A 24,693-nucleotide genomic window follows, 5' to 3' on the forward strand; every position below is an offset into this window, starting at 1 on the left:
CATTGCCGTGAGCTGTGGTGTAAGTCACAGACACAGCTCGCATCCGGCGTTGCTGTGGCTGTGGCGCAATCCGGCAGCTACAGCTCTGATTAGACCCCTAGCCTGGGAACCTCCATATGCTGCAGGTGCAGCTCTAGAAAAGGTAAAAAGACAAAAAAAAAAAAGGTTGACTTTAAGATAAACATCTTACCAACAATTGGTGGTCCAAGGCTATTTCCAAGTCCAGCAAAGAACATTAATATCCCATAGGCATGAGCTAATTTTTCAATTCCCACAGTCTTCGTGGTCACATATGGAAAGATGGACCAATTACCAGTAAGAAACCCTAGGATCCCAGAAAGTAATGCCAATGTGACGTAACTTTTGGCAAATGGAATTGCACACAAGGCTAGGCTCATGATTATTAAGGTAGCTACATAAAGATATAAGGTATTAATCCACTTGAAGTCAGCCAGTATTCCTAAAAGGAGTTTACCAACTGCTGTCATGATGCCGATAATGGAAATAAGAGGCATCAGAAACTCTTCTTCTTTCACATTTGAACTTCTTGCTACATCTTCCATGAGTAATGAAGGCGGAAACCCTCCAATGTCGAAAAGAAAGATGGCAATGAAGAGGGCTGAAAATACTTTGTTTTTAAAAAGAGCCACAGTTTCTCCACAGTAGTTTTTATATAGCTGCCATTTCCTCTTGGCAAGCTGTTTGCAAAAATATGTCCGTTCTGCTACTTTCTTTTTGTACGTTTCAGTTTCTTTTGTGTGTGCTGCTGTTGTTGGGTTTTGATGAAGGAGACTGTCCGATTTCCAGTCACCATTGGCTAAAGTGCTCTTACATGTTTCCTCACCACAGTAGCTCTTTTCAAGAATGTTTATGTTTTCTTCCAGGTTCTTTTCTTTTTCTTTATAAATTGAGTATCTATCTGGTATATTTTCCAGAGCTGTTTTTTCAGGCAAAGGGCAATCAGAGGACTGGAGGGGTCTCATCAGACTGCCACAGGCTAGTATGTTTAAAGCTAAAGCACCCACAATCAGCAGGCATCCATCCAGTCCATATAAATCAATCAGCAGCCTCTGCAGAGCAGCATATATAAAAAGTCCAACACTTGAACCTAGAAAGGAAATGGGAACTGTTTAATCTCTTATAATTTGGGGCTCTTGGGACAAGCATTATTAGTCTTACAATTTGATTTCCTTTTTACACTGATATTCATGTGTGCCTTCATATTAAAATCACTACAGTGGAGTTCTCATAGTGGCTCAGTGGTAACGAGCCTGACTAGTATCCATGAGGATGCAGGTTTGATCCCTGGCCTTGCTCAGTGGGTTAAGGATCTGGCATTGCCGTGAGCTGTGTGTGGTGTAGGTAGAAGACGCAGCTTGGATCTGGTGTTTCTATGGCTGTGGTGTAGGCTGGTGGCTGTACCTCTGAATTGACCCCTAGCCTGGGAACCTCCATATGCCTCAGGTGTGGCCTTAAAGAGATTTTTTTTAAAAAAAATAGTCTAAATAGGTCAGTCATACTTTTTAAATGGTCCATACCAAAATGCCTCAGAACCCCAACAGGATGCCAAGCTTAGGGGTAAAACCCAGCAAAAATTCTTACAAAATAACAAATGAGGACACATGTTCAATGCCTGGCCTTGCTCAGTGGGTTAAGGATCTGGCATTGCCATGAGCTGTGGAATAGGTTGCAGACTTGGCTGGGATCCTGAGTTGCTATGGCTGTGGTATAGGACAGCAGATGCAGCTCTGATTCATCCCCTAGCCTGGGAACCTCCATATGCCACAAATGTGGCCCTAAAAGCAAAACAAACAAACCAAAAAAATTCCATAAGTTGAAAACTTAACCCCAAGCATGATGGCATTGGGGGCGTGGCCTTTGGGTGATTACATCATAGGGCAGAGCCCTCCTGAATGGAACTAGTGCCCTTAGAAGAAACCCCAGGGAGCCTCCTCCCTTTCTGCCCCGTGAGGACAAAGGGAGAAGACGGCAGTCTGTAACCTAGAAGGGGGCTCTCACCAGAACCCAACCGTGCTAACCTTGACATCCTGACCTCAGACGTCCAGCCTCCAGAACTATGAGAAATAAACTTCTGTTGCCTAAGCCACTCAGTCTATGGTACTTTACAGCAGTATGAATAATGTAAGACAGTGGATTCATGCTTCTTCCTAATTTTGCCTTAGCTAGCTTCCTTTGTGTTGCAACTAAAAACTTCCTGATTCCACCAAATCTTGATTGTCTCAGTCAAACCGTTTTTGTTCAATGGTCCATGCCCCAGGCCCCTATGCCCTCCTCTTTAGACTGAGTGAAAGCCAGAGAAGCTCTTTCAGTGTTCAATTTCCCACATCTTCCTCACAAATGAATCTGGGTGTTAAGGGAAACCTAGGTCCTGATTATAATGGTTATTACTTTTAGGGCCCTCGTGATGTGCTGTTTACCCATATGGTCCTTTAATATTTCCAAAAACCCAATGGGATGGGTACCATTATTATCCTCTTATTACAGTTCAGAAGACTGAGGCTTTAACTTAAACAGTTAATTTCACAGAACAGTTCAGTAACTTGTCCATCACCAGACAGCTAGGGATTCAGACATAAGATGGGATTCAAAACCAGGGGGTCTGGCTCCAGGGGCTAGGCTTGTCACTATGTTATAGTGCCTCCACAAAATAGGTAGTATAGGAGAGTTCCCGCTGTGATATGGTGGGTTAAGAACCCAACTGCAGCAGCTCAGGTGGTTGTGGAGGTTCTATCCCCAACCAAGCACAGTGGGTTAAAGGATCTACCATTGCTGCAACTCTGACATAGGTCACAGCTGTGGCTTGGATTCAGTCCCTAGCCCAAGAACTTCCATATGCCATGCATGTAGCCATAAAATATATGTATACTATATATATTATAGTGTGTGTATATATATACACACACACTATATATACTATACTATACATACTATACATACTACATATAGTATGTGTGCTATATATGCACACTATACTATACTATATATACACTGTAATACTATACTACATATCCACTATACTATATACACACTATATATAGTATAGGTAAGAGCTATTATCTTTTAAGCTGCCAGGCAGGCTCTCACACTCCCTCTCACACTTGAGGGAGATACTGTCAGGCTCTTTAGACTGCTTTCCAGTCTTCATCTTTTGTTTTTCTATTTCTTCTCCCAATTCTTCCTTAGTCATGTCCTCAGACTCAGGCCGTGTTGCCTCCTAGACACATGTCTCACCTGGAAATGCTTCCTTAAACCACCCCTTGGGTATATATCCAGCTTGATTTAGTTTGATCTAGAATCACTTTGTTACCCTGTGTTGGCCTCAAAGACAAAACATTAATTTGGATCCTGTGGCCAGAGAGACGATAGAAGTAACTCAACATATGAAAATCTGACCTCCACGGAATAGCCACCCCATGAACAAGCAGCATGTAAACTTCCAACTTCTAGTTAGCGTGGCAATCTTAAGTCCTAAGCAAACTCGTAAAACATTGGCCACAGAAATTCTGATGTTTCCTACAGAGCTTTGAAAAAAATCCAGCTGAAAAGTAAAACACCACGTTCAAATATCAGGGGAAGTCCAGAAAGGCTTTTATACTTGCGCTGCCCCCCTCCAAGTGATCATCTCTTGATTATTAAAGGAATATCAAGAGTAAACAGTCTGTCATTTGGATATGCACATAGGCTAGTGCGATGTACTCACAAATTGTACTTTAGAAAAACTGTAAATTTCATAATAAATGGAGATGGAGAGGTGTCAGCCAGCTTCAGTCTCCCTGACAGTGGCCTCAAGAGTCCCCATTTTCCTTCCATTTCTTCTATCTTTCTCAGGGATCAGGTTCTTTATTTTATTATTACTATTTTTTTTAATGACTGCACCCATGGCATATGGAAGTACCTGGGCCAGGGATTGAATCCAAATGGCAATGCCAGATCCTTTAACCCATTGCATCAGGCCAGAGATTATACCCATGTCTCTGCACTGTAGTCAGATTCTTAACCCACTGCTCCGTGGCAGGAACTCCCTCAGGTGCTTTTCTTAAGTGCTTCTCTGCTTTTTTTTAGCACCAGCATGTTCTCACCACCATGTGTCTCATTTACTGGACCCATAAGCTTTCTTTTCCTGTATTATATTGGACAGCTAATCTCCCTTATTTTTTATTTATGAATCTTAGGGATTTTTTTTCTCTTGGGAGCTGTAACCATAGCATATGGAAGTTCCCAGGCTAGAAACTGAATCAGAGCTGCAGCTGCCAGCCTACACCACAGCCACAGCAACATGGGATCTGAGCTGTGTCTGTGACCTACACCACAGTTCACAGCAACAGTGGATCCTTAACCCACTGATCAGGGTCAGGGATCAAACCCGCATCCTTATGGATACTAATCAGGTTCTTAACCTGCTAAGCCACAGCAGGAACTCTTTAGGGATTTTTATTTAAGCTCTGCCTATAGTTAGAGTGGAAAATAAAAATTTCCTTCCAGGATTAGAGTTAAAAAAAAAAACTATTTTCCTGAGTGGTAGCTGGGGAGTGGCTGGTTAAACACATCTGTGCTTGGTAACCTTTATCTTTCATTAGAAGGCTGAATAGTGGCAATGCTATACTTATATTGCAAATGTACCTGTTGAAATCAGGCCAAGTGCAAGGCCACGGCGGCTGTCGAAATACTGGCACGTAATGGTCACTGTTGCAGTGTATAATAAACCACATCCGAGACCTAAACATAAGAAGACAATGCATAAATTAAAACAGACTCTATTACTTCAATGCAAAAAAAAAAAAAAGGAGTAATTAAATAACTCAAATAGGGCATTCTGTTACTGAATGGCTAAAACTCTTCCAAAGTGGATTCCTAGATCCCTCTGATATTGGTTGTACAATGCAATGGACATATTGGGGCAGCTTGTTTTCACTCTACATCTACCCTAAGGTCAGGGTCAAGTCAAATATATAATCCCATTTCTAGAACATGAATGAATAATACAAATTTAAATTAAGACGTAATTGGGAGATAGAAAAAAAATGGTTAAATGATATACCAAATAGTAAAACTGAATCAAACCTGCCCACTAAAATCTCTTTCACATCCTTACCTTCAGCTGTTCTGCCTCCTATAAGTCCTCTAAACAATTTTATAAAATCCCCTTGTCATCCCAAGTTATTTTGCTAGACTTCTTAGCTTACACATGCCAGTCTGCAAAACAAAGGCCCTCAGGCAGGTCCTCTGGGGCTCTCAGATAACCCCATCATCATAAAATGTATATTTGTAAGTTTTTATCTTTTAGAAATGCAAACTACCTTATTTAGGAGTATAATGTCATGTATTTAGTTTAAAATTCTTTGCAAAAAATAAAAAAGAGAGAGAGAAAGAGAGAGAAAGAAAAATAGAATAAAGTATTAAAAATGGTTAAATTTAAGTGGTGACCGTATGGTTGCTTAATATACCAGTCTCTGCTTTTCTGGAAATTTGAAAACTTTTTTGGCCATGCCCATGGCATGTGTAAGTCCCCAAGCCAGGGATCAAACCCATGCCACAGCAGGGACCCAAGCCACTGTAATGACAATGCCAAATCCTTAACCTGCTGTGCCACATGGGAACTCCCTGAAATTGTTTTACAATTAAAATAAAAAATAACTTACAACTAAATATCCCTTTCTTGAGACCCCAGGGCAATATTTAAGGCTCTCGTTTGCTAGCTTAATCTTTTTCTCCCTATTAAGTACCTAATAACCCCAGTTATGTTTTACATAAAAATTTCCTCTGGCTTCTAATTCATAACACTTTGTCTTTTTTCTGCAACATCATTTGTTCTTGGGAATCACTCTACAAACACAAATGCCATAGTCTAAAAATTAATTTTAACCACGGCCCATAAGGTGAGTTATTAAGATCATTTTCATTACTTTCAATTGTTACCTGGACTATGATTAGAAAGAATACATGAGTTTAACAAACACACTGCATAAACATTTTAGGAAATTGGTGCTTAAAACAACTAGGACTCATCTGTGTTTGCATAAAAAGTCTTCTTAACAAAATGAGATAGATTAAAATAATTACACTTTAAACAAACCTTTTAAAATGTGCCACCCTTTTGTATGATTGAAGGGAAGAGACACTATCGTATTAACTGAACCATGAATTGGACTTATTCACACATTTACCACTATTATATATAGGATACTACAACGAAATAAGACCTGTTCCTGAATGAGCAATTTTATAAAGCCAAAAAATGTCACCTTTAACTAAAACTACATTTCAGAAAGCCTTTGGAGAGGGACTGGATTGACTTTTATGTAATTTGTCTGTCAAGGCTCTTTCAAATGTTAGGCATTAGAGACAAGAGAAAAAAGATATTTCTGATTACTAAAGGCCAATGCCATAAAAGTTTAAAACAGTAACTTTTAAACATTTTATATTGAACGAAAAAGAAAGAAGATTTCTTAAAAATTATTTCAAGGCCATGGGTTTCAAATAAGATCATTTCACTTTTTTTTTCTTTTAATGTAGCAGAAATTTTAAATGCTTTTTCTCTAAATTTTTCAAAAAGCAGAAGGTGGCATGACACTTTCCCACATCGGTATTAGGATGACTTTGAACCATCAGTTATTAAAGAGACAGTCCTCAGGTCTTTCATGAAGTCCATGAAATCAAAATTATTTTTATAGCTATACTGAAATGTTCTCTGGTTTTTTTTTTTCCCCACTGTGTTCACATCTATGCTATTGGTACAAAAGAAATGGTGAGTAAATCTGCAAAGACTTAGAACAAATCAAGGTATTGATATCCAACTTTGTACCTTATGTTTCATCACCACTCAGAGTAAAAACAAATACATTTTAAAAACAACAACAACAACAACAAAACCCTTCATGTGAATTACAATTGTTGCGAGAAAAAGCACTTGGGTAATTGTTTTAGCACCTGCCAGCTAACATAGCTACTTTTTCCAGTAACACTAAGTATTTGAAAGAATGTCTGAGGAACTGTGGTTACCCAGCCTTGACTGTTGGGTAGACATTTTCTTGAAAACAAACCAAAAAGGCAAATAACTGATAATAACTGTTACCAATGATAAAATTCAAGCCTTTCAGCAAAAAAATCAGAATTTTTGGAAACTTGTATCCATATAATGACTTGACTGCTTCCCAACCAACACAAAAGATTTTCTGAAGAGCCTATTGGTGATACTAATAACCAAAGCAATTTTTCAGCTGTCCTTTAATTAAAATGTGTCAACATTTTAAACTCTTGCATAGCTCAGAGAACCAATATTTTTCACATAACCACTTCATGATGTTACAAAATCAGACGTGAATGCACATCGATTCCAAGTACAGAATAAACAAATTGATTTAATATTATAGAGCACAAGTATACTGATGTGATTTTCAGGTTCCAGATTGCAATTAACCCTTAGGAAACTATCATATATCAAGTTTTGGGATAGTATCAAAGAAGAGAATCTTCAATTACCTGAAAAGACTGTTAAAAACTCTTCCATTTTCCAACTACATCTTTGTGTGAGACTAGATTTCCTTCATACATATCAACCAAAAATACATATTGCAACAGACTGAGTACAGAACAGACATGAGAACCCAGATATATTCTATGAAGCCAGACATTAAAGAGATTTGCAAAAATATAAAAGTTTCTAAAAAAAAAAAATTTTTTTTGATGGCCGCACCCAATGCGTGGGAAGAATTACCATTCTTCTCACTAAATTTTGTTTTGTTTTGAAAGACAGATTTGTTTTCCATAAGTACGTTTTCCATAAGTATGTACTGGGTTTGTTATTACTATCTTTCACTAAATTACTAAACACATGTTTTCAAATTTCTCAGCTTCTAATATAGGGAATTTTAACAGAATAAGCATAAATAAGTATAATCCACATATTTAAAAGTTCCTTGGGGTCCTAAATAAAAGAGGGTTCCAAGAATATATATAAAGTTTGGAAACTACTACCTTAAAACTTTCTGTGGTCTCTATCATTTTTGATCAGACTCCTCTCAGTGAAAAAAATTTTAGCATCAACCTCTAGTATAAGAATAATAATTTGTAAACTACTTATACTACTAACAACTCCAAGCATAAGCAATAGTAAAATATAATTGCTTTCCTTGAAGTTCCCATGGTGATGCAGTGGCTTAAGAATCTGACTGCAGTAGCTCAGTTCCCTACAGAGGTGAGGGTTCAACCCCAAGCCTGGCAAAGTGGGTTAAAGGATATGGCATTGCCACAGCTGCAGTGTAGGTTGCAGCTGTGGCTCAGATTCAACCCCTGGCCAGGGAACTTCCCGTGCATTGGGCGTGGCCATAAAATTTAAAAAAAAAAAAAAACTGTCTTCCTATACTTAAATAAATGAAACTAAACATATTTACCTGTTCTAACATTTCCCCCCATACCTTACATTTCATTTCACAAACCTCTAGGTGAGACCATAGAGATCTCTTTATTCTCATCTCCTCCCATCAGACCAGACATCCCACTCTTTATCACATCTACCGCCTAAATCATCAACGCCCCCACCCCTCTCTGAACTGCCACTGCCTCGATTCACCTCCTCATCTTTTCTCATCACTGTCTCAGTCTCCAGTGCTTTTCCCACCCATCTATCCTCTTCCTGACTTTCACACAGTTATTACATCACTCTCCTGCAATAACATCCATGTAAACCCTTTATCACTGGGCCTCTGCTGCAAGCCATGCTTTGACATATTAGCAAGTCCCCTCAGGACGTGCATTCTTTAAACAAAGACCCATAAAAAGACCTGTTCTGGGAGTTCCCGTTGTGGCTCAGCAGAAATGAATCCGACTAGGAACCATGAGGATGCAGGTTTGATCCCTGGCCTTGCTCAGTGGGTTAAGGGTCCCAAGTTGCTGTGAGCTGTGGCATAGGTCACGGATGTGGCTCGGATCCCGAGTTGCTGTGGATGTGGTAGAGGCCGGCAGCTACAGCTCTGTTTCAATCCCTAGCCTGGGCACCTCCATTCTACAGGTGCAACCCTAAAAGGACAAAAACTTTTTAAAAAGACCCCTGTTCTATTACCCATTGTATCTTAACCTCTGAGTATTTGAGCTCCTGGAATGTCTTTCTCCCACCACCCTCACCACTTTTTCAACCTGTGTCCACCTCATCACATCCCACCTGCCCTTCAAGACACAGCTCAAGCACCAATTCTTGCAGGAAGCCGTCCTCAGAACCCCTCTCCCCGACATACATGCTATATACTATGTCTGCACTGAATGTTGCTTTTGTTTTATGATTGCACTTATTTCACAGTATTACAAGTTACATATTTACACATCTCTTCCCCTAACTAGACAATGAGCCAGCTGTGGGCAGGCTATGTGTGCCTTATGCATCTGAGTACCCCAGTTCAAGGTCTGGGCCTGGTACAGAGTGTTAAAGTAATTCTACTTTTCCCCATAAATCCCACTTAAGTTGCCCAATTTTAAGTCACACTGGCTAATTTCAACCATTGCTATCTATTCTTTTTTGTTTGTTCTCTTTTTTGGGCATACCCACGGCATATGGACGTTCCCAGGGACTGAATCCAAGACAGAGCTGTAACCTACACTCCAGCTGCAGCAACATCAGATCCTTAACTCCATTGCTATCTATTCTTAATTTGGCTGTTACTCTTGCATTTTTCTCTTCCTCCATATGTCTCATTTTCTCTTTCACATAACACAAACAATGTATATGCTTATATGTGTGTAAACATATGTATTTTAAAAAATAATATCTTTATGTCTGCTTTCCAATTAAATGATGCTGATTTTTTTAACTTAGCCCAGAAATTCAATCTTAGCTGAAAAATATATTAAAGTTTTTTTCACAACAACTCATGCAATAGAATAGCATCATTACAAATACAGAATTAGAATTCTTTGGTTTGAAAAAAAGATACAACTAATTTACAACTTGTGGAGTTCCCATTGCGGCACAGCAGAAACAAATCTGACTAGTAACCATGAGGTTGCGAGGTTTGATCCCTGGCCTCGTTGAGTGGGTTAAAGATCCAGCATTGCCATGAGCTGTGGTGCAGGGTGCAGATGAGGCTCAGATCCTGCCGGATTCAACCCCTAGTCTGGGAACCTCCATGTGCTGTGGGTGTGGCCCTAAGAAGCAAAAAAAAAAAAAAAAAAAAACTTAAAACTTGTATGCATTATATGATTATGATGCTTTGGGCAAATCTCACTAAACTGCCTTATTTCCTCATTTTTTTCTCAATCCTTATCTGTAACTAAAAATACCGAAATCAATTAGGCTGATGAGAGATATTAAAAAAAAAACTGATGTAAAACACTCTAATATTATAAAATGCATCAATTTCAGAATACATGAAGCAAGTATCTCTAAGGAATCTGCATATAGATAAAGTCACACAAAATGGAATTTTGATTTATTTTAGGGGGACAAGCAATAAAACACTGGCAATCATGTACATATTTTGAAAATTGTTATTATTTTAAAATATTCTTTCATTATATATATATTCTTGTGTGTAACTAAGCAGATACCTATCAAGCCCCTACATTTATATATGAAATTTTCTCCCTGCCTTACTATGATTATTATTCTTTAATTTTTATCACCACATCCATAGCATATGGAAATTCCCAGGTGGGAGACTATATCCAAGCCACAGCTGTGACCTACACTACAGCTGCAGCAATACCAGGTCCTTTAACCCACTGCACTGGGCTGAGGATCAAACCTGCACCTTGACAGCGACCCGACTCACTGCAGTCAGATTCTTAACCCACTGCACCACAGCAGGAACTCCCCTGCAGTACTATTTCTCTGAGCGGGAACTATTTAGTAATAGTGCATTCTAATACAGCAGTCTTAAAAAGTGACGAGGGTAAAGTCACAGAACCCAGACTTTATGTGTAAAATGGGGGTTAGGCGTAACACCCAGGACCTTCTTGGTTTGGTTACCAGAAGTCTTATAGCCTAGAAAACCCCTTAGTACTGGACAAACAAACCAGGACAGCTGGTCGCTGTGTTGGGGACCTGCCTCTTGGTCATTTGGGAGAATTCTCCGTCTCTCTGTTCTGAAATAAGTATTTGAGCACCTCTGAGAATAGCTGAGCCAGGATGATTTATCACCTTGACCAAAGGTTATAGGCAATTGCATATGGTACTCTAGAAATAATCTACTGCTAGAAATGAAATTGTGAGAAGGTAACTTTGGATGATGACAAAGATAAATAAGTTTAGGATATACACATGAAGTTACTGTTCATGTTTCTAGGCTAAAACATCTGCAAGGGAAAAGTTTGAAAGTTTAAGCAACTGGCTAGCTTTTTGACTGACATGGCTTTACAGAAGCACTAATTCTACATGCTTAGCATGAGTATACCCTGAATATGACATCAACTGGTCAAGAGCACAGGCTTGGAATCAGGTAAGCAATGGATTCAAATTCCAATGCTACTACCTACTGGCCATGTGACTTTTGGTTTCCTGAAGATCATCTTATCTCAAGATAGTTGTAAAGTTTAAGAGACATAAAAAGTGTAAAAGACTTTATTATCTGTGCTTAGAATATAACAAAGTATTAAAAAAAAGCTGCTGAAGTGATATTTTTTCACTTTTCACCTGAGTATTAAGGCATTATATAGCTAGAGCCTCAAACTAATTAGAAAATCATAGTTCTTACATCTGAACATCCATGAAAGACAAAAGACGATCTTGAACAGCATAACCATTAACAACAAACAAAAAAGGGCTTATAAAATTCTAACTGCTAAACCGAATATCCAGAATACCCAGAAAAGGATCTTTACCTAACTGGCCTTTACTAGATTAGGAGAATTGGATTGTCCATGAATGTGGGTTATGCCCTCATCAAGCTCAATGGACTATGCAGCTATTACCAAGAAAATGAAGGAAGAAAATTGATTTTTTCCCAAGTCAAGGAAGGACTATTAAAAGACTATTAAGAAAACAGTAATCAAGAGTTTCCACTGTGGCACGGGGGGGTTAAGAATCTGACTGCAGTGGCTTGGGTCACTGCAGAGGCTTGGGTTTGAGCCTTAGCCTGGCACAGTGGGTTAAGGATCCAGCATGGATGCAGCTGCTGCATAGGTCACCACTCAGCTCAGATTCAATCCCTGGCCTGGGAACTTCCATATGCCACACAGGGCGGGTGAAAAAGAAAAAAGAAAAGAGTAATCAGGTAGCGAAACAACAATATGATCTGAAATTGATTTTGAGTTGTGGTTTTCAGAGAAGCAAAAAAAAATAATTGGGAAGAAGCTTGAGCAATTCATTAAGGACCTATTTCCTGCACCCCCGCTCCCTGAACCTTCCCCTCTCCCACCACACTTTTCTTTTGCCTGATTTAGTAAAGTTATCGAGAAAATAGGAGCCTGAATGACCAGGTTTGGCAGAATGACAGACAATCACTCGAAAACTAGTAAGCTGTCATTTTTTGTTTTAGCTACAAAAACCAAACAAGATAACATCGTATTTCCAAAATGATATTTTTTTAAAAAGAGTAACAGAGAATTATTCCAATTAATACACTTAAGTATTCTTTTTGATGTTTTATATTATAAACATATTATATAGCTTTCACTTATTTTTACATGTTACTTAACCTGTTATAAAAATATTTCTGACTCAATAGAGCTTCTGGGAGTTTCCGTCGTGGCTCAGTGGTTAATGAATCCGACTAGGAACCATGAGGTTGCAGGTTCAATCCCTGGCCATGCTCAGTGGGTTAAGCATTCGGTGTTGCCATGAGCTGTGGTGTAGGTTGCAGACGCTGCTGGGATCCCACGTTGCTGTGGCTCTAGAGTAGGCTGGCAGCTATAGCTCCGATTAGACCCCTAGCCTGGGAACCTCCATATGCTGCAAGTGCATCCCTAGAAAAGGCGAAAAGACAAAAAAAAAAATAGAGCTTCTGAAGTTGCAAAAATACTGCTGCTGTGGTCCTGAACCAAGAGGTCAGAAAGGAATTAGGGGAAGGCCTAATATGTATTAAACACTTGTGTGCCTTGCTATAGACATTATATCATGAATAGTCACAATATTTCTGTGAAGTCATATTAGTCTCATTTCCTAAGAAATACAAATGGAAGCTCAGAGAGGTGGAATAATTTTCCAAGGTCACAAAACTGATAATGATGGTTATGCTAGCTAATGTTTGTTGCATTAACTCGTTAATTCACAAAACCCTATAAGGTGGATACCATTATTATGCTCAGTTTAAAAAATGAGAAAACAGGAGTTCTCATTGTGACTCAGTGGGTTAAGAACCTGACTAGTAACCATGAGGATGTGGGGGTTGATCCCTGGCCTCACTCAGTGGGTTAAGGATCCGGCATTGCCATGAGCTGTGGTATAGGTCACAGGCACCGCCTGAATCTAGTGTTGCTGTGACTGTGGTGGAGGGCCGATAGCTGCAGCTCAGATTCGGCCTGGGAACTTCCACATGCTGTGAGTGCAGCCATAAAAAAGACCAAAAAAAAAAAAAAAGGAGAGAGAGAAAACAGTACGTAAGTAACTTGTCTGCAGTCCTTGGCTGGCAAGTGGGTAAAATAAAATTAACCCACACGGTCGAACCCCGGAGCCTGCCTGTGCTTGTTCCTGATGCCATGCTGTTTATCTTAAGGGACCATCTTGTTCATTTGAGAGAAATGAAAATGCTTGGAATTCTGCACAGAGTTGGTGCTCAATATATGTTATCATTAGACTGAATCTTTCTTGATTTTTTTCCTAAGGAACTCATAATACAGAAGGGAGAATGAGCTTAGACTGTGTAACAATTTCCTGTCACTTCCTTTTCAACTGGATAGCCTGCTTCAATTGGTAACAGAATGGGAGTGTCATTGTTCATTATTATCCTATTCATCTACCCCACAAATATTCCATGAGCCCTAGACTCTAAGCCTATTGATGAAACAAAACCGCAAAGAAGTCAGCCATGATAATATGTGTTAATAACCTCCCAGCAAGGAATAGCTCGCTGGGGCCCAACAATGACCACAGTGAACAATTTTTAATTATTGAAATAAAAACTTATATTTTTATATATTTTTTTCTTTTTACAGCCACACTGGTGGCATATGCAAGTTCCTGGGCTAGGGGTCAAATCAGAGCTGCAGCTGCTGGCCTACACCACAGCCATGGCAACATAGGATCTGAGCTGCATCTGTGACCTACACTGCAGCTTGCAGCAACACCAGATCCTTAACCCACTGAGTGAGTCCAAGGGTCGAACCCACATTCTCATGGACACTGTGTAAGGTTCTTAACCTGCTGAATCACAACAGGAACTCCAAAACTTGACTTTTCAAAAAATTATTTAAAATTACTGTAAATTTTAAATTTATTATTGAAGTTAAAATTAAACTGATTTTTATTAGTGAAATCCAGTGCAACTCTCTTTTACTTTTATTTTGCTTGACTTCACTTAATCCTCACAAGACCTCAATGAGGCAGGTTCCTCAGTCTGCCTTTACAGAAAAGGGGACAATGATTCATGGAGATTGAGGGGCGTGCTCAGGATCAAAGGATCCCTAGTGCCCATGCGCTCTCCATGAGCTGACAATTCCCTCCAAAGTCATGGGGATTCAGAACCTGTTGCCAAATCAGAGTCATCTACAGTCTTCAGATGTGAGCCTTGTGTTTTTGACCCAAAGTGAAGGAGAAGCCATGATTCCAGAAGGAAAGACCTGGCAACAAATGCTGTGACAAACATACAGATAATAATGCCCTGAATCTTTCCCCAAGGAGAACCACAGTCACTTATTTAGGTATCACACATTAGGGACAGTGTGTGATACCCTAAAAAGTGACAGCCTTTTAAGAATTGTGGGACACAAGAAATGAACTGGCATTTTTTTTTTTTTTTTTTTTAAGGCCACATCTGCAGCATATTGACGTTCCTGGGCTAGGGGTTGAAACAGAGCTGTATTTGCAGCCTACACCACGACTGTTGCAACACCAGATCCTTAACTCAGTTGAGCAAGGCCAGGGATCGAACCTGCATCCTCACAGACACTACATCAGGTTCTTAACCCACTGAGCCACAACAGGAACTCCTGAACTAGCAGTGTTAACTAGGGGCCTGAAACATTTACATGACTTGCCCTTAGAGGAGGGTCTCATAGTGGGTCCATGGAGTCCAGGAACCCATCCTACAGTCATTTTCCCACTTCCTGATATTTAACTGGAGCACATGCATGCGGCAGTTTGTGCAACCTTCTTTCTACATTGTTCTTTGTCCAGTGGAATAAAAGTTACCATAGTGGGGAGAGCCCAGTGGAAGCCCTATAAGCCCAACACCACGTGCAGCAGTCAGAAGAGTAAATCAAGACCAATGTCAAATCCTATCTAATTAATTGAAGATCATCATTCATGGTGAAGGGAGGACAGAGTTAGCTATTGAAAGGTTCCAACATCAGCCAAATCAAAGTCAGTTTCACAGCCTGGTCTCCATTGCTATAGAAATTTTCAAATTTAGTTATGGGAATAAATTAATTTTGTCTTTTTCTTTCTATATACCCTAAGATATGCTTCCAACACAATGTATATAAAATCTTAGACAATGTATATAAAATCTTAGACAATGTACACTTATTTTTTTTCTTTTTAAAAATTAATTTTTACCTATGGGTAATGCAAATACTATGCTATCACTCACTTGTCAATTTTTAAGTCAGTGACAACTTTGGATATGTAACCATATGAGGGAGCAGAACCCCAGGAAATTTTAAATGCTTAGTCCAAAGTTCTGGAGAAAATGCCCTAATCATACCACTGACATAATGATTCAGTTTTGCTATATAAAAAGGAGTTTGTCCTAAAAGGAATAATTCAATGTTCTTGCACAAATATCGACATTTTTATTTCCATGATTTTAGACGAGAATGTAAGATGACTATTCCTTGAATACTTTCAAATTTTACACCAGAGATGAACACATTTGCATGTACAGGTTTAAACTGTATTAAGCTTTATAGAGAATGGGTAATATAAAATATCAAACATAAAACCTGTTCTCAAAGATCTCACAAGTGACCTGCTTATTTAGATTATGATTTGAGTAGTATTAGAGTATGTAGTTAAATTCAAAATAAACTTAAAGACTTCTAAAAATAATTAATTACAAACATGTAAAAGAGGTCAGGATCTGGTGTCAGACTGAATGGACGCAACTCCAAGCCTCCTAGCTATGTGGCTTTGGTAGGTAGTATCACTTTGCTGAGCCTCACTTTCCCTCTCTGTAAAATGGGTTCATGTGAAGACTGACTGTGATCATAAAAAGCAGAGTTTAAGAGTTCCTGCTGTGGTGCAGTGAGTTAATGATGAGGCTTGTCTCTGGTTCTGCCCAACCCAGTGGGTTAAGGATTCTGCATTGCCGCAGCACTGGCATATGTCACAGATGCAGCTTAGATTCAATCCCTGGCCTGGGGAACTTCCATATGCCACAGGTGTGACTGAAAGAAAAAAAAAAAAAAGCAAACCTAGCACACAGAACATACTTTAATATTAGTAGCTATTATTTTAATTATTTATTATTGGGGAACAAGTCCCTTATGAAAAAGAGGAATATTGGTAGTCAACAAAATCAAGTTCTTTCAGACATTAAGAAGAAATTTTGAAAGCCAGAATCTTTTAAAAATTCCCTACCAACAGCCCCTAGGAATATTGAGTTCATAATAATGGGACACTGAATAATTAACATTGACTATAATGAGTTCAATACCTCATAAAAGCATCCCCCCCTCAAATTGTCAGTGTTCTCAGGCCCTGATTCCTCTACTTTTTCTCTCCTGTAATCAAGATCATCATCAACATCCCTACCACTCATTCAGTTTTCTTTGCTCATGCCTTTTCTTTCAAAAAAAAAAAAAAAAAAATTGGGAGTTCCTGTCGTGTGCAGTGGAAACGAATCTGACAAGGAACCATGAGGTTGCAGGTTTGATCCCTGGACTTGCTCAGTAGGTTAAGGATCTGGCTTTGCCATGAGCTGTGCTGTAGGTCACAGACGCGGCTCAGATCTGGTGTTGCTGTGGCTGTGGTGTAGGCCAGGGGCAACAGCTCCAATTAGACCCCTAGTCTGGGAACCTCCATATGCCATGGGTGCGGCCCTCAAAAATAGACAAAAAAAATAAAATAAATAAATAAATATTATTACTGTTTTAATTAAAGTTTATTGGAGTATAGTTGATTTACAATGCTGTGCTAGTTTCAGGTGTATAGCAAAGTGATTCAGTTATATATGTAGTGTGTGTGTGTAAATGTCTGCATATACACATATATATACACACACACATTTTTCAGATTCTTTTCCCTTAAAGGGTTCCCTGTGCTATATAGCAGGTCCTTGATGGTTGCTTATTTTATTTTAGTGTGTATCTGTTAATCCCAATCTCCTCATTTACCTCCCTCTGCCCCAACATTTCCCCTTTGGTAACCATAGTTTGATTTTGAGATCTGTGAGTCTGTTTCTGTTTTGTAAATAAGTTCATTTGAATCATTTCGGTTTTGTTTTTTGTTTTTTTTAATGATCTCATAGGGTATTTGACTTTCTCTGTCTGACTTACTTCATTTAGGACGATAATCTCTAGGTCCATCCATGTTGTGGCAAATGGTATTATTTCATTCTTTTTTATGGCTGAATAATAGTAATTATTATTATGTGCTTTAAAATCTACTTGTTACCTCTGCTATGACTTTGTGATTGGGGCCCTGAGCACAGATGCTGTGAAAGCAGGATGTTTAGAGCACCAACAATTCAACAGAGCTCTGCTCAACAGCCCAATAGGAAAGGGACCATTTCCTAAATTAGTGACAAGTGACAGGTGTCAGTGACATCTAAGTTTCATGCCCCCCTTTTCTTTTTCTGTGCTAGAGAGACAAGTGCTGAAATGAAAAGCCTCGCTGTGCCTTGCAAGAAGACATAATGTACATCATACGACACATTTATCCTTTGAAATATTTTGATTCACTGGGCAGACATTTCACTAAAGCAACAGTTTTTGGTGAAATGATTGCTGGAAGTGAATTATCCTTGAACATTTTCACTCCTTATAGTAAGTGAACAATAAATGTCACACTGGTAAATGATATTTGACTCTCAAAGCTTAGAAAAGTTACAGTGACCAGGTTTCTTACCTACAACAATGCCGTAGGAAAAAAACAGAAAGTAGATATTGGGGGCAAAACTGCTCAACATGAGGCCTCCTGCTACCATGAAGCCACTGAAGATCGTCACGGCTCTTGCTCCAAAAGATGAGACACATAGGCTGCAGACAGGACCTAAAATCATACATGAAAACTTCACTTATTTAACAATAACCTCCTCTCCACAATGCAAATTATTCATCCCATCATAAGTTTAAAGTGATTCTTTCCGTTATAAAATAACAATGATAGGGAGTTCCCATTGTAGCTCAGCCGAGTTAAGAACCCAACTAATATCTATGAGGATGTGGGTTTGATCCCTGGCCTTGCTCAGTGGGTTAAGGATCCAGCATTGCCATGAGCTGTGGTATAGGTCACAGAGGCAGCTCAGATCCTGTGTTGCTGTGGCTGTGGCATAGGCTGGCATCTACGGCTCCAATTCAACTCCTAGCCTGGGAACTTCCATATGTCGTGGGTGTGGCCCTAAGAAAAAAAAAAAAAGAAATTGGGGTTCTGGAGTCAGACTTTATTCAATTTGGCAGTGAGCGTTACAGCAGCAGTCTCTCCCAAGTAGCACTGAAGAAGTAGCAACCCAGCAGTCTGATTCTGGAACCCGTCCTCTTAACCCTCACACTCTTCTGAGGACTTCCTCCTCCCATATGTGCCATACATCGCTTCTACTCAGAGCTCTAATCCAGTACCAGGCCAGTCACAGAATGGATGATAAGCATAACCTTGATAATGCACTACATGCAATCAAGAGCAACCCTATAGCAGGATGAAGTGAGGGGAGAGGTGATTGCTCCCTTCCTAAAGAATATTCCGGCAGGTGCGGCCAGTGCCTGCACCCCACCCACCCAGGCCTGAATGTCAGTATCACTGTCCTGCATCCCACATGTAACCTGGAACTGTGGGGAGGAAGTACACTGTTGACTGATAAGCAAAAGAGACCATTATCTGGACAAGTTCTACCCATGGGATTTAAAGGGTAGTGAAATTCTTTCATGGAAGGAAAATGAAGCTCAGAGAAGTTGTCCAAGGCCATGGTAGAAAACAGAGCCCAACATTTGAAAGCAAAGAGAGGCATTCCCATTATGGCTCAGCTGGTTAAGAACCAGACACAGTGTCTGTGAGGATGTGGGTTCGATCCCTGGCCTGATTCGAGCCCTAACCCAGGAACTTTCATATGCCACAGGTGTGGCTATAAAAAGGGAAAAAAAAAAAAAAGGAAGAAAGCAGAGAGAAATATCTTGAGTTGACCACAACCTTTCGAGGTACAAATTATTATAAGCGATATACGGAAATGGTCACACAGCAGAACTAGTTACAGTAGCCAGCCAAGATATTCTTCAGATGTAAAAGGCATAAGTAGATTCTGGCATATTCATACAATGGACTATCTTTGGCCATTATAATGAAGGACTTACAGCTACACAGGGCCCTGTGGGTATATCTCACAAATGTATGTGGAGTGAAAGACACAACACAGAAAATCATGCTGTGTAGTTCCAATCATAAAATGTACAGGAATTTCCGCTGTGGTGCACAGGGACCAGTGACATCTTGGGAGCACTGGGATACAGGTTCAATTCCTGGCCCAGCACAGTGGATTAAGGATTCAGGGTTGCTGCAGCTGTGGCACAGGTCACTGCTATGGCCCAGATTCAATCCCTGGCCCAGGAACTTCCATATGCCACGGACGTGGCCATAAAAAAAAAAAAAAAAAGGACAAAAACAGGCAAAATTAATCTACAGTCAGAAGTCAAGATACTGCTTATCCTTGGAAGGGGCAAGGAGCTATTAACTAGAAGAACACAGTCCAGCTTCCAGGTATTGCCAACATCCTTTTTCTGGATGTGTACGTGCTTGTTATGTGGGTGTATCTGGCTTGTAAAAAATTCATTGAACTACGCTTTCATGACATGTACATTTTCTGTACCTATCTTCGACTCTGACAAAAAAATTAAGAAACCTCAGCTGAGACAGTGTCGTCCACTTGAAGTCTCATTGTTATAATAAGTGGTACAGCCAAGACCTAATGATGCCAAGTCCAACATTCTTGCTGATACCAGAGTCTCTTTTTTGGCTATGCCCATGGCATGTGGAAATTCCCAGGCCAGGAATTGAACCCACGTCACAGCAGTGACAACACCAGATCCTTTACCTGCTGAGCCAACACCAGAGTACCTTTTTGTTTTTTCTTTTTTGGCCACCCCATGGCATGTGGAGTTCCCAGGCAAGGGGTAAGATCTGAGCCACAGTTGTGATCCATGCCACAGCTGTGGCAACACTGGATCCTTTAACCCAATACTGCTGACCAGGGATCAAACCTGTGTCCCAGTGCTCCAAGAGATGCTGCCCATTCCATTGTGCCACAGCAGGAACTCCCTAGAGTACCTTAAGTGCATAATTAAGACCAGGTTATATCCACTGAGATGCCATTAGCTTTCAAAGCCTACAGCTATCCCGTGTTCCTCCCCAGATAGCATCTGGCCCCTGTCATTTCAGGACCTTGTGAGTGAGTCAGTACAGGAAAGCAGACACATATTTATACATATTTATTCATGTTACATATTTACATGACAAACAGAGGGGAACATTCTATACCAGTTTTGGGAGGAAAATCCATTTGAAAGACCAAACTTATCATTGAGCTGTCTATATACCCGATGAGAAATACTTAGATACCTCAAAAATAGAAATGATTAAAAAAAATAGAAATGATTTTTAAGAGTCAAATTTCATAAATGGATGTCTGACATCATAAAGTCATGACCCTTCTCTGTTGTTTACAGACTGTATTGACATTGAGAGTCAGTGTTTACAAATTGAACAGGCACACAGAACTGAAAGAGAGATTTTTACTGGCATACTTGAAAAGTTTCAAGTTTCCTTCTCAGAGTAGGACTTTAAATTTATGCTCCTTTTAATACATGCTAACTCCACAAAGAATCCCAGGGTTTGGGAAGCTGAGGGTGGGATGAAGGGTAATAATTTTCACAGCATGTACAACCAAAAGCACTATGTTATAAAGTACATAGTATTATTATCAATTTTTGGATAAATTCTTAAATCACTTTTGCCTAGTACATGACTCTTTGGAAAATAATTAAGCGTAAGGAAGAAATGAGCACTCATTCTATGAGGCTACCATCACTCTGATACCAAAACCAGACAAAGATACCACAAAAAAAGAAAACTACAGGCCAATATCACTGACGAACATCGATGCAAAAATCCTCAACAAAATACTAGCAAACCGCATCCAACACTCCATTAAAAGGATTGTACATCATGATCAAGTGGGATTTATCCCAGGGATGCAAGGGTTCTTCAATATCTGCAAATCCATCAGTGTGATACACCACATTAACAAACGAAGAATAAAAACAGTATGATCCTCTCAATAGACGTGGAAAAAGCCTTTGACAAAATCCAACACCCATCTCTGATAAAAAACCCTTCAGAAAGTGGGCATAGAGGGAACCTACCTCAACATAATAAAGGCCATATATGACAAACCCACAGTGAACATCATTCTCAATGGTGGAAAAGCTGAAAGAATTCCCACTGAGATCAGGAACAAGACAAGGATGTCTGCTCTCACCACTACTCTTCAACATAGTTTTGGAAGTCCTAGACACAGCAATCAGAGAAGTAAAAGAAATAAAAGGAATCCAAATTGGAAAGGAAGAAGTAAAACCATCACTATTTGCAGATGACATAATACTATACCTAGAGAATCCTAAAGACTCTACCAGAAAACAGAGCTCATCCACAAATTTGGCAAAGTTGCAGGATACAAAATTAATACACAGAAATCGATGGCATTTCTTTTTTTTTGTCTTTTTTTTTGTCTTTTTGCCTTTTCTAGGGCCAATCCTGCAGCATATGGAGATTCCCAGGCCAGAGGTCTAATTGGAGCAGTAGCTGCCAGCCTACGCCAGAGCCACAGCAACACAGTATCTGAGCCGTGTTTGCAACCTACACTACTGCTCACAGCAACACTGGATCCTTAACTCTCTGAGCAAGGGCAGGGATCGAACCTGCAACCTCATGGTTTCTAGTCAGATTTGTTAGCCACTGAGCCACGATGGGAACTCCTTGATGGCATTTCTATATACTAACAATGAAAGATCAGAAAGAGAAATTAGGGAAGCAATCCCGTTTACCATCACATCCAAAAGAATAAAATACCTAGGAGTAAACCCACCTAAAGAGACAAAAGACCTATATTCTGAAAACTACAAGCCACTGATGAAAGAAATCAAAGATGACACAAATAGATGGAAAGATATACCATGCTCGTGGATTGGAAGAGTTAATATTATCAAAATGACTATACTACCTAAGGCAATCTACAGATTCAATGCAATCCCTATCAAATTACCAAGGACATTTTTCACAGAACTTGAACAAAATATTTTAAAGTTTGTTTGGAAGCACAAAAGACCCAGAATAGCCAAAGACATCCTGAAAAAGAAAAATGGAGCTGGAGGAATCAGGCTCCCAGACTTAAGACTATACTACAAAGCAACAGTCATCAAAACCGCATGGTACTGGCACAAAGACAGACATATAGATCAGTGGAACAAGATAGAAAGCTCAGAATTAAACCCACACACCTACAGCCAACTAATCTATGACAAAGGAGGCAAGAATATACAATGGAGAAAGGAAAGCTTGTTCAATAAGTGGTGCTGGGAAAACTGGACAGCCACATGGAAAAGAATGAAATTAGAACACTCCCTAACACCACACACAAAAATAAACTCAAAATGGATTAAAGACCTAGACATAAGACCAGATACTATAAAACTCTTAGAGGAAAACATAGGCCAAACACTCTCTGACCTAAATGACAGCAACATCTTCTCAGATCCACCTCTTAGAGTATTGACAATAAAAACAAAAATAAACAAATGGGACCTAATCAAATGTCAAAGTCTCTGCACAGCATAGGAAATGCTAAACAAAAAGAAAAGACAACCCACAGAATGGGAGAAAGTCTTTGCAAGTGAATCAACTGACAAGGGATTCATCTCCAAAATTTATAAACACCTTCTGTAGCTCCACACCAAAAAAAAAAAAAAAAAAAAACATCAAAAAATGAGCAGAAGATCTAAACAGACAGTTCTCCAAAGAAGACATGCAAATGGCCAAAAAACACATGAAAAGATGTTCAACATCACTCATTATTAGAGAAATGCAAATCAAAACCACCATGAGGTACCACCTTATACCAGAATGGCCAGCATCGAAAAGTCTACAAACAATAAGTGCTAGAGAGGGTCTGGAGAAAAAGGAACACTAGTACACTGTTGGTGGGATTGTAAATTGGTGCAACCACTGTGGAAAACAGTATGGAGATTCCTCAGAAAACTAAACATAGAACTCCCATTTGATCCAACAATCCCACTCCTGGGCATCTATCCAGAGAAAACCATGACTCACAAAGATACATGTACTCCAATGTTCACTGCAGCACTATTTACATTAGCCAAGACATGGGAACAACCTAAATGTCCATCAACAGAGGAGTGGATCAAGAAGAAGTGGTACATATACACAATGGAATATTACTCAGCCATTAAAAGGAATGAAATACCAGCATTTTTAGCAACATGGATGGACCTAGAAATCATCATGCTAAGTGAAGTCAGCCATACAATGAGACACCAATATCAAATGCTTTCACTGACATGTGGAATTTGAAAAAAGGACAGACAGAACTTCTTTGCAGAACAGATGCTGACTCACAGACATTGAAAAACTTATGGTCTCTGGAGGAGACATTTTGGGGGGTGGGACGATGTGCTTGGGTTGTGGGATGGAAATCCTGTGAAATTGGATTGATATGATCACTATACAAGTATAGATGTGATAAATTCATTTGAGTAATAAAAAAAAGGAAGAAATGAGCAGAAATTCTTTGACAGATGAAAACAGTACGTTGAAAACTTCTTTAAAAATTGTCACCTAAAAAAAAAATTAAAAAACAAAACAAAACAAAAACACAGAGTTCCCATCATAGTTCAGTGGTTAATGAATCCGACTAGGGACCATGAGGTATCAGGTTGGATCCCTGGCCTTGCTCAGTGAATTAAGGATCCGGCGTTGCTGTGAGCTGTGGTGTAGGTCCAGATGCGGCTCAGATCTGGTGTTGCTATGGCTCTGGCGTAGGCCAGCAGCTACAGCTCCAATTAGACCCCTTGCCTGGGAACTTCCATATGCCGAGGGTGTGGCCCTAGAAAAGGAAAAATATATATATATTGTCATCTCACATATGTCAGAATGGCTGTTATCAAAAAGATAATAGGAGTTCCCATTGTGGCTCAGCGGAAACAAATCTGACTAGTATCCTGAGGACACTGGTTTGATACTTGGCCTTGATCAGCAGGTAAAGGATCCCGTGTTGCCATGAGCTCTGGTGTAGGTCACAGACGTGGCTTGAATCTGGCATGGCTGTAGCTGTGGTGTAGGCTAGCAGCTATAGCTCCAGTTAGACCCCT

The 24,693-nt window shown here is 39.6% G+C and overlaps 1 protein-coding gene across 1 annotated transcript in view; it reads right to left on the reverse strand.

Moving 5' to 3' along the window:
• SLC16A9 (solute carrier family 16 member 9) overlaps window positions 1-24,693 on the reverse strand; it is a 79,820-nt gene that overhangs the window by 1,018 nt on the left and 54,109 nt on the right. Inside the window, exons 3-5 of the mRNA XM_047762310.1 lie at window positions 18,173-18,316; window positions 4,642-4,737; window positions 191-1,108 (exon numbers count right to left, since the gene is read on the reverse strand). Coding sequence (XP_047618266.1) covers window positions 191-1,108; window positions 4,642-4,737; window positions 18,173-18,316 — 1,158 coding nt within the window. The remainder of the gene's footprint in view (window positions 1-190; window positions 1,109-4,641; window positions 4,738-18,172; window positions 18,317-24,693) is intronic.

The sequence above is a fragment of the Phacochoerus africanus genome, chromosome 15 (genome assembly GCF_016906955.1).
Source record: "Phacochoerus africanus isolate WHEZ1 chromosome 15, ROS_Pafr_v1, whole genome shotgun sequence".
NCBI lineage: Eukaryota > Metazoa > Chordata > Mammalia > Artiodactyla > Suidae > Phacochoerus > Phacochoerus africanus.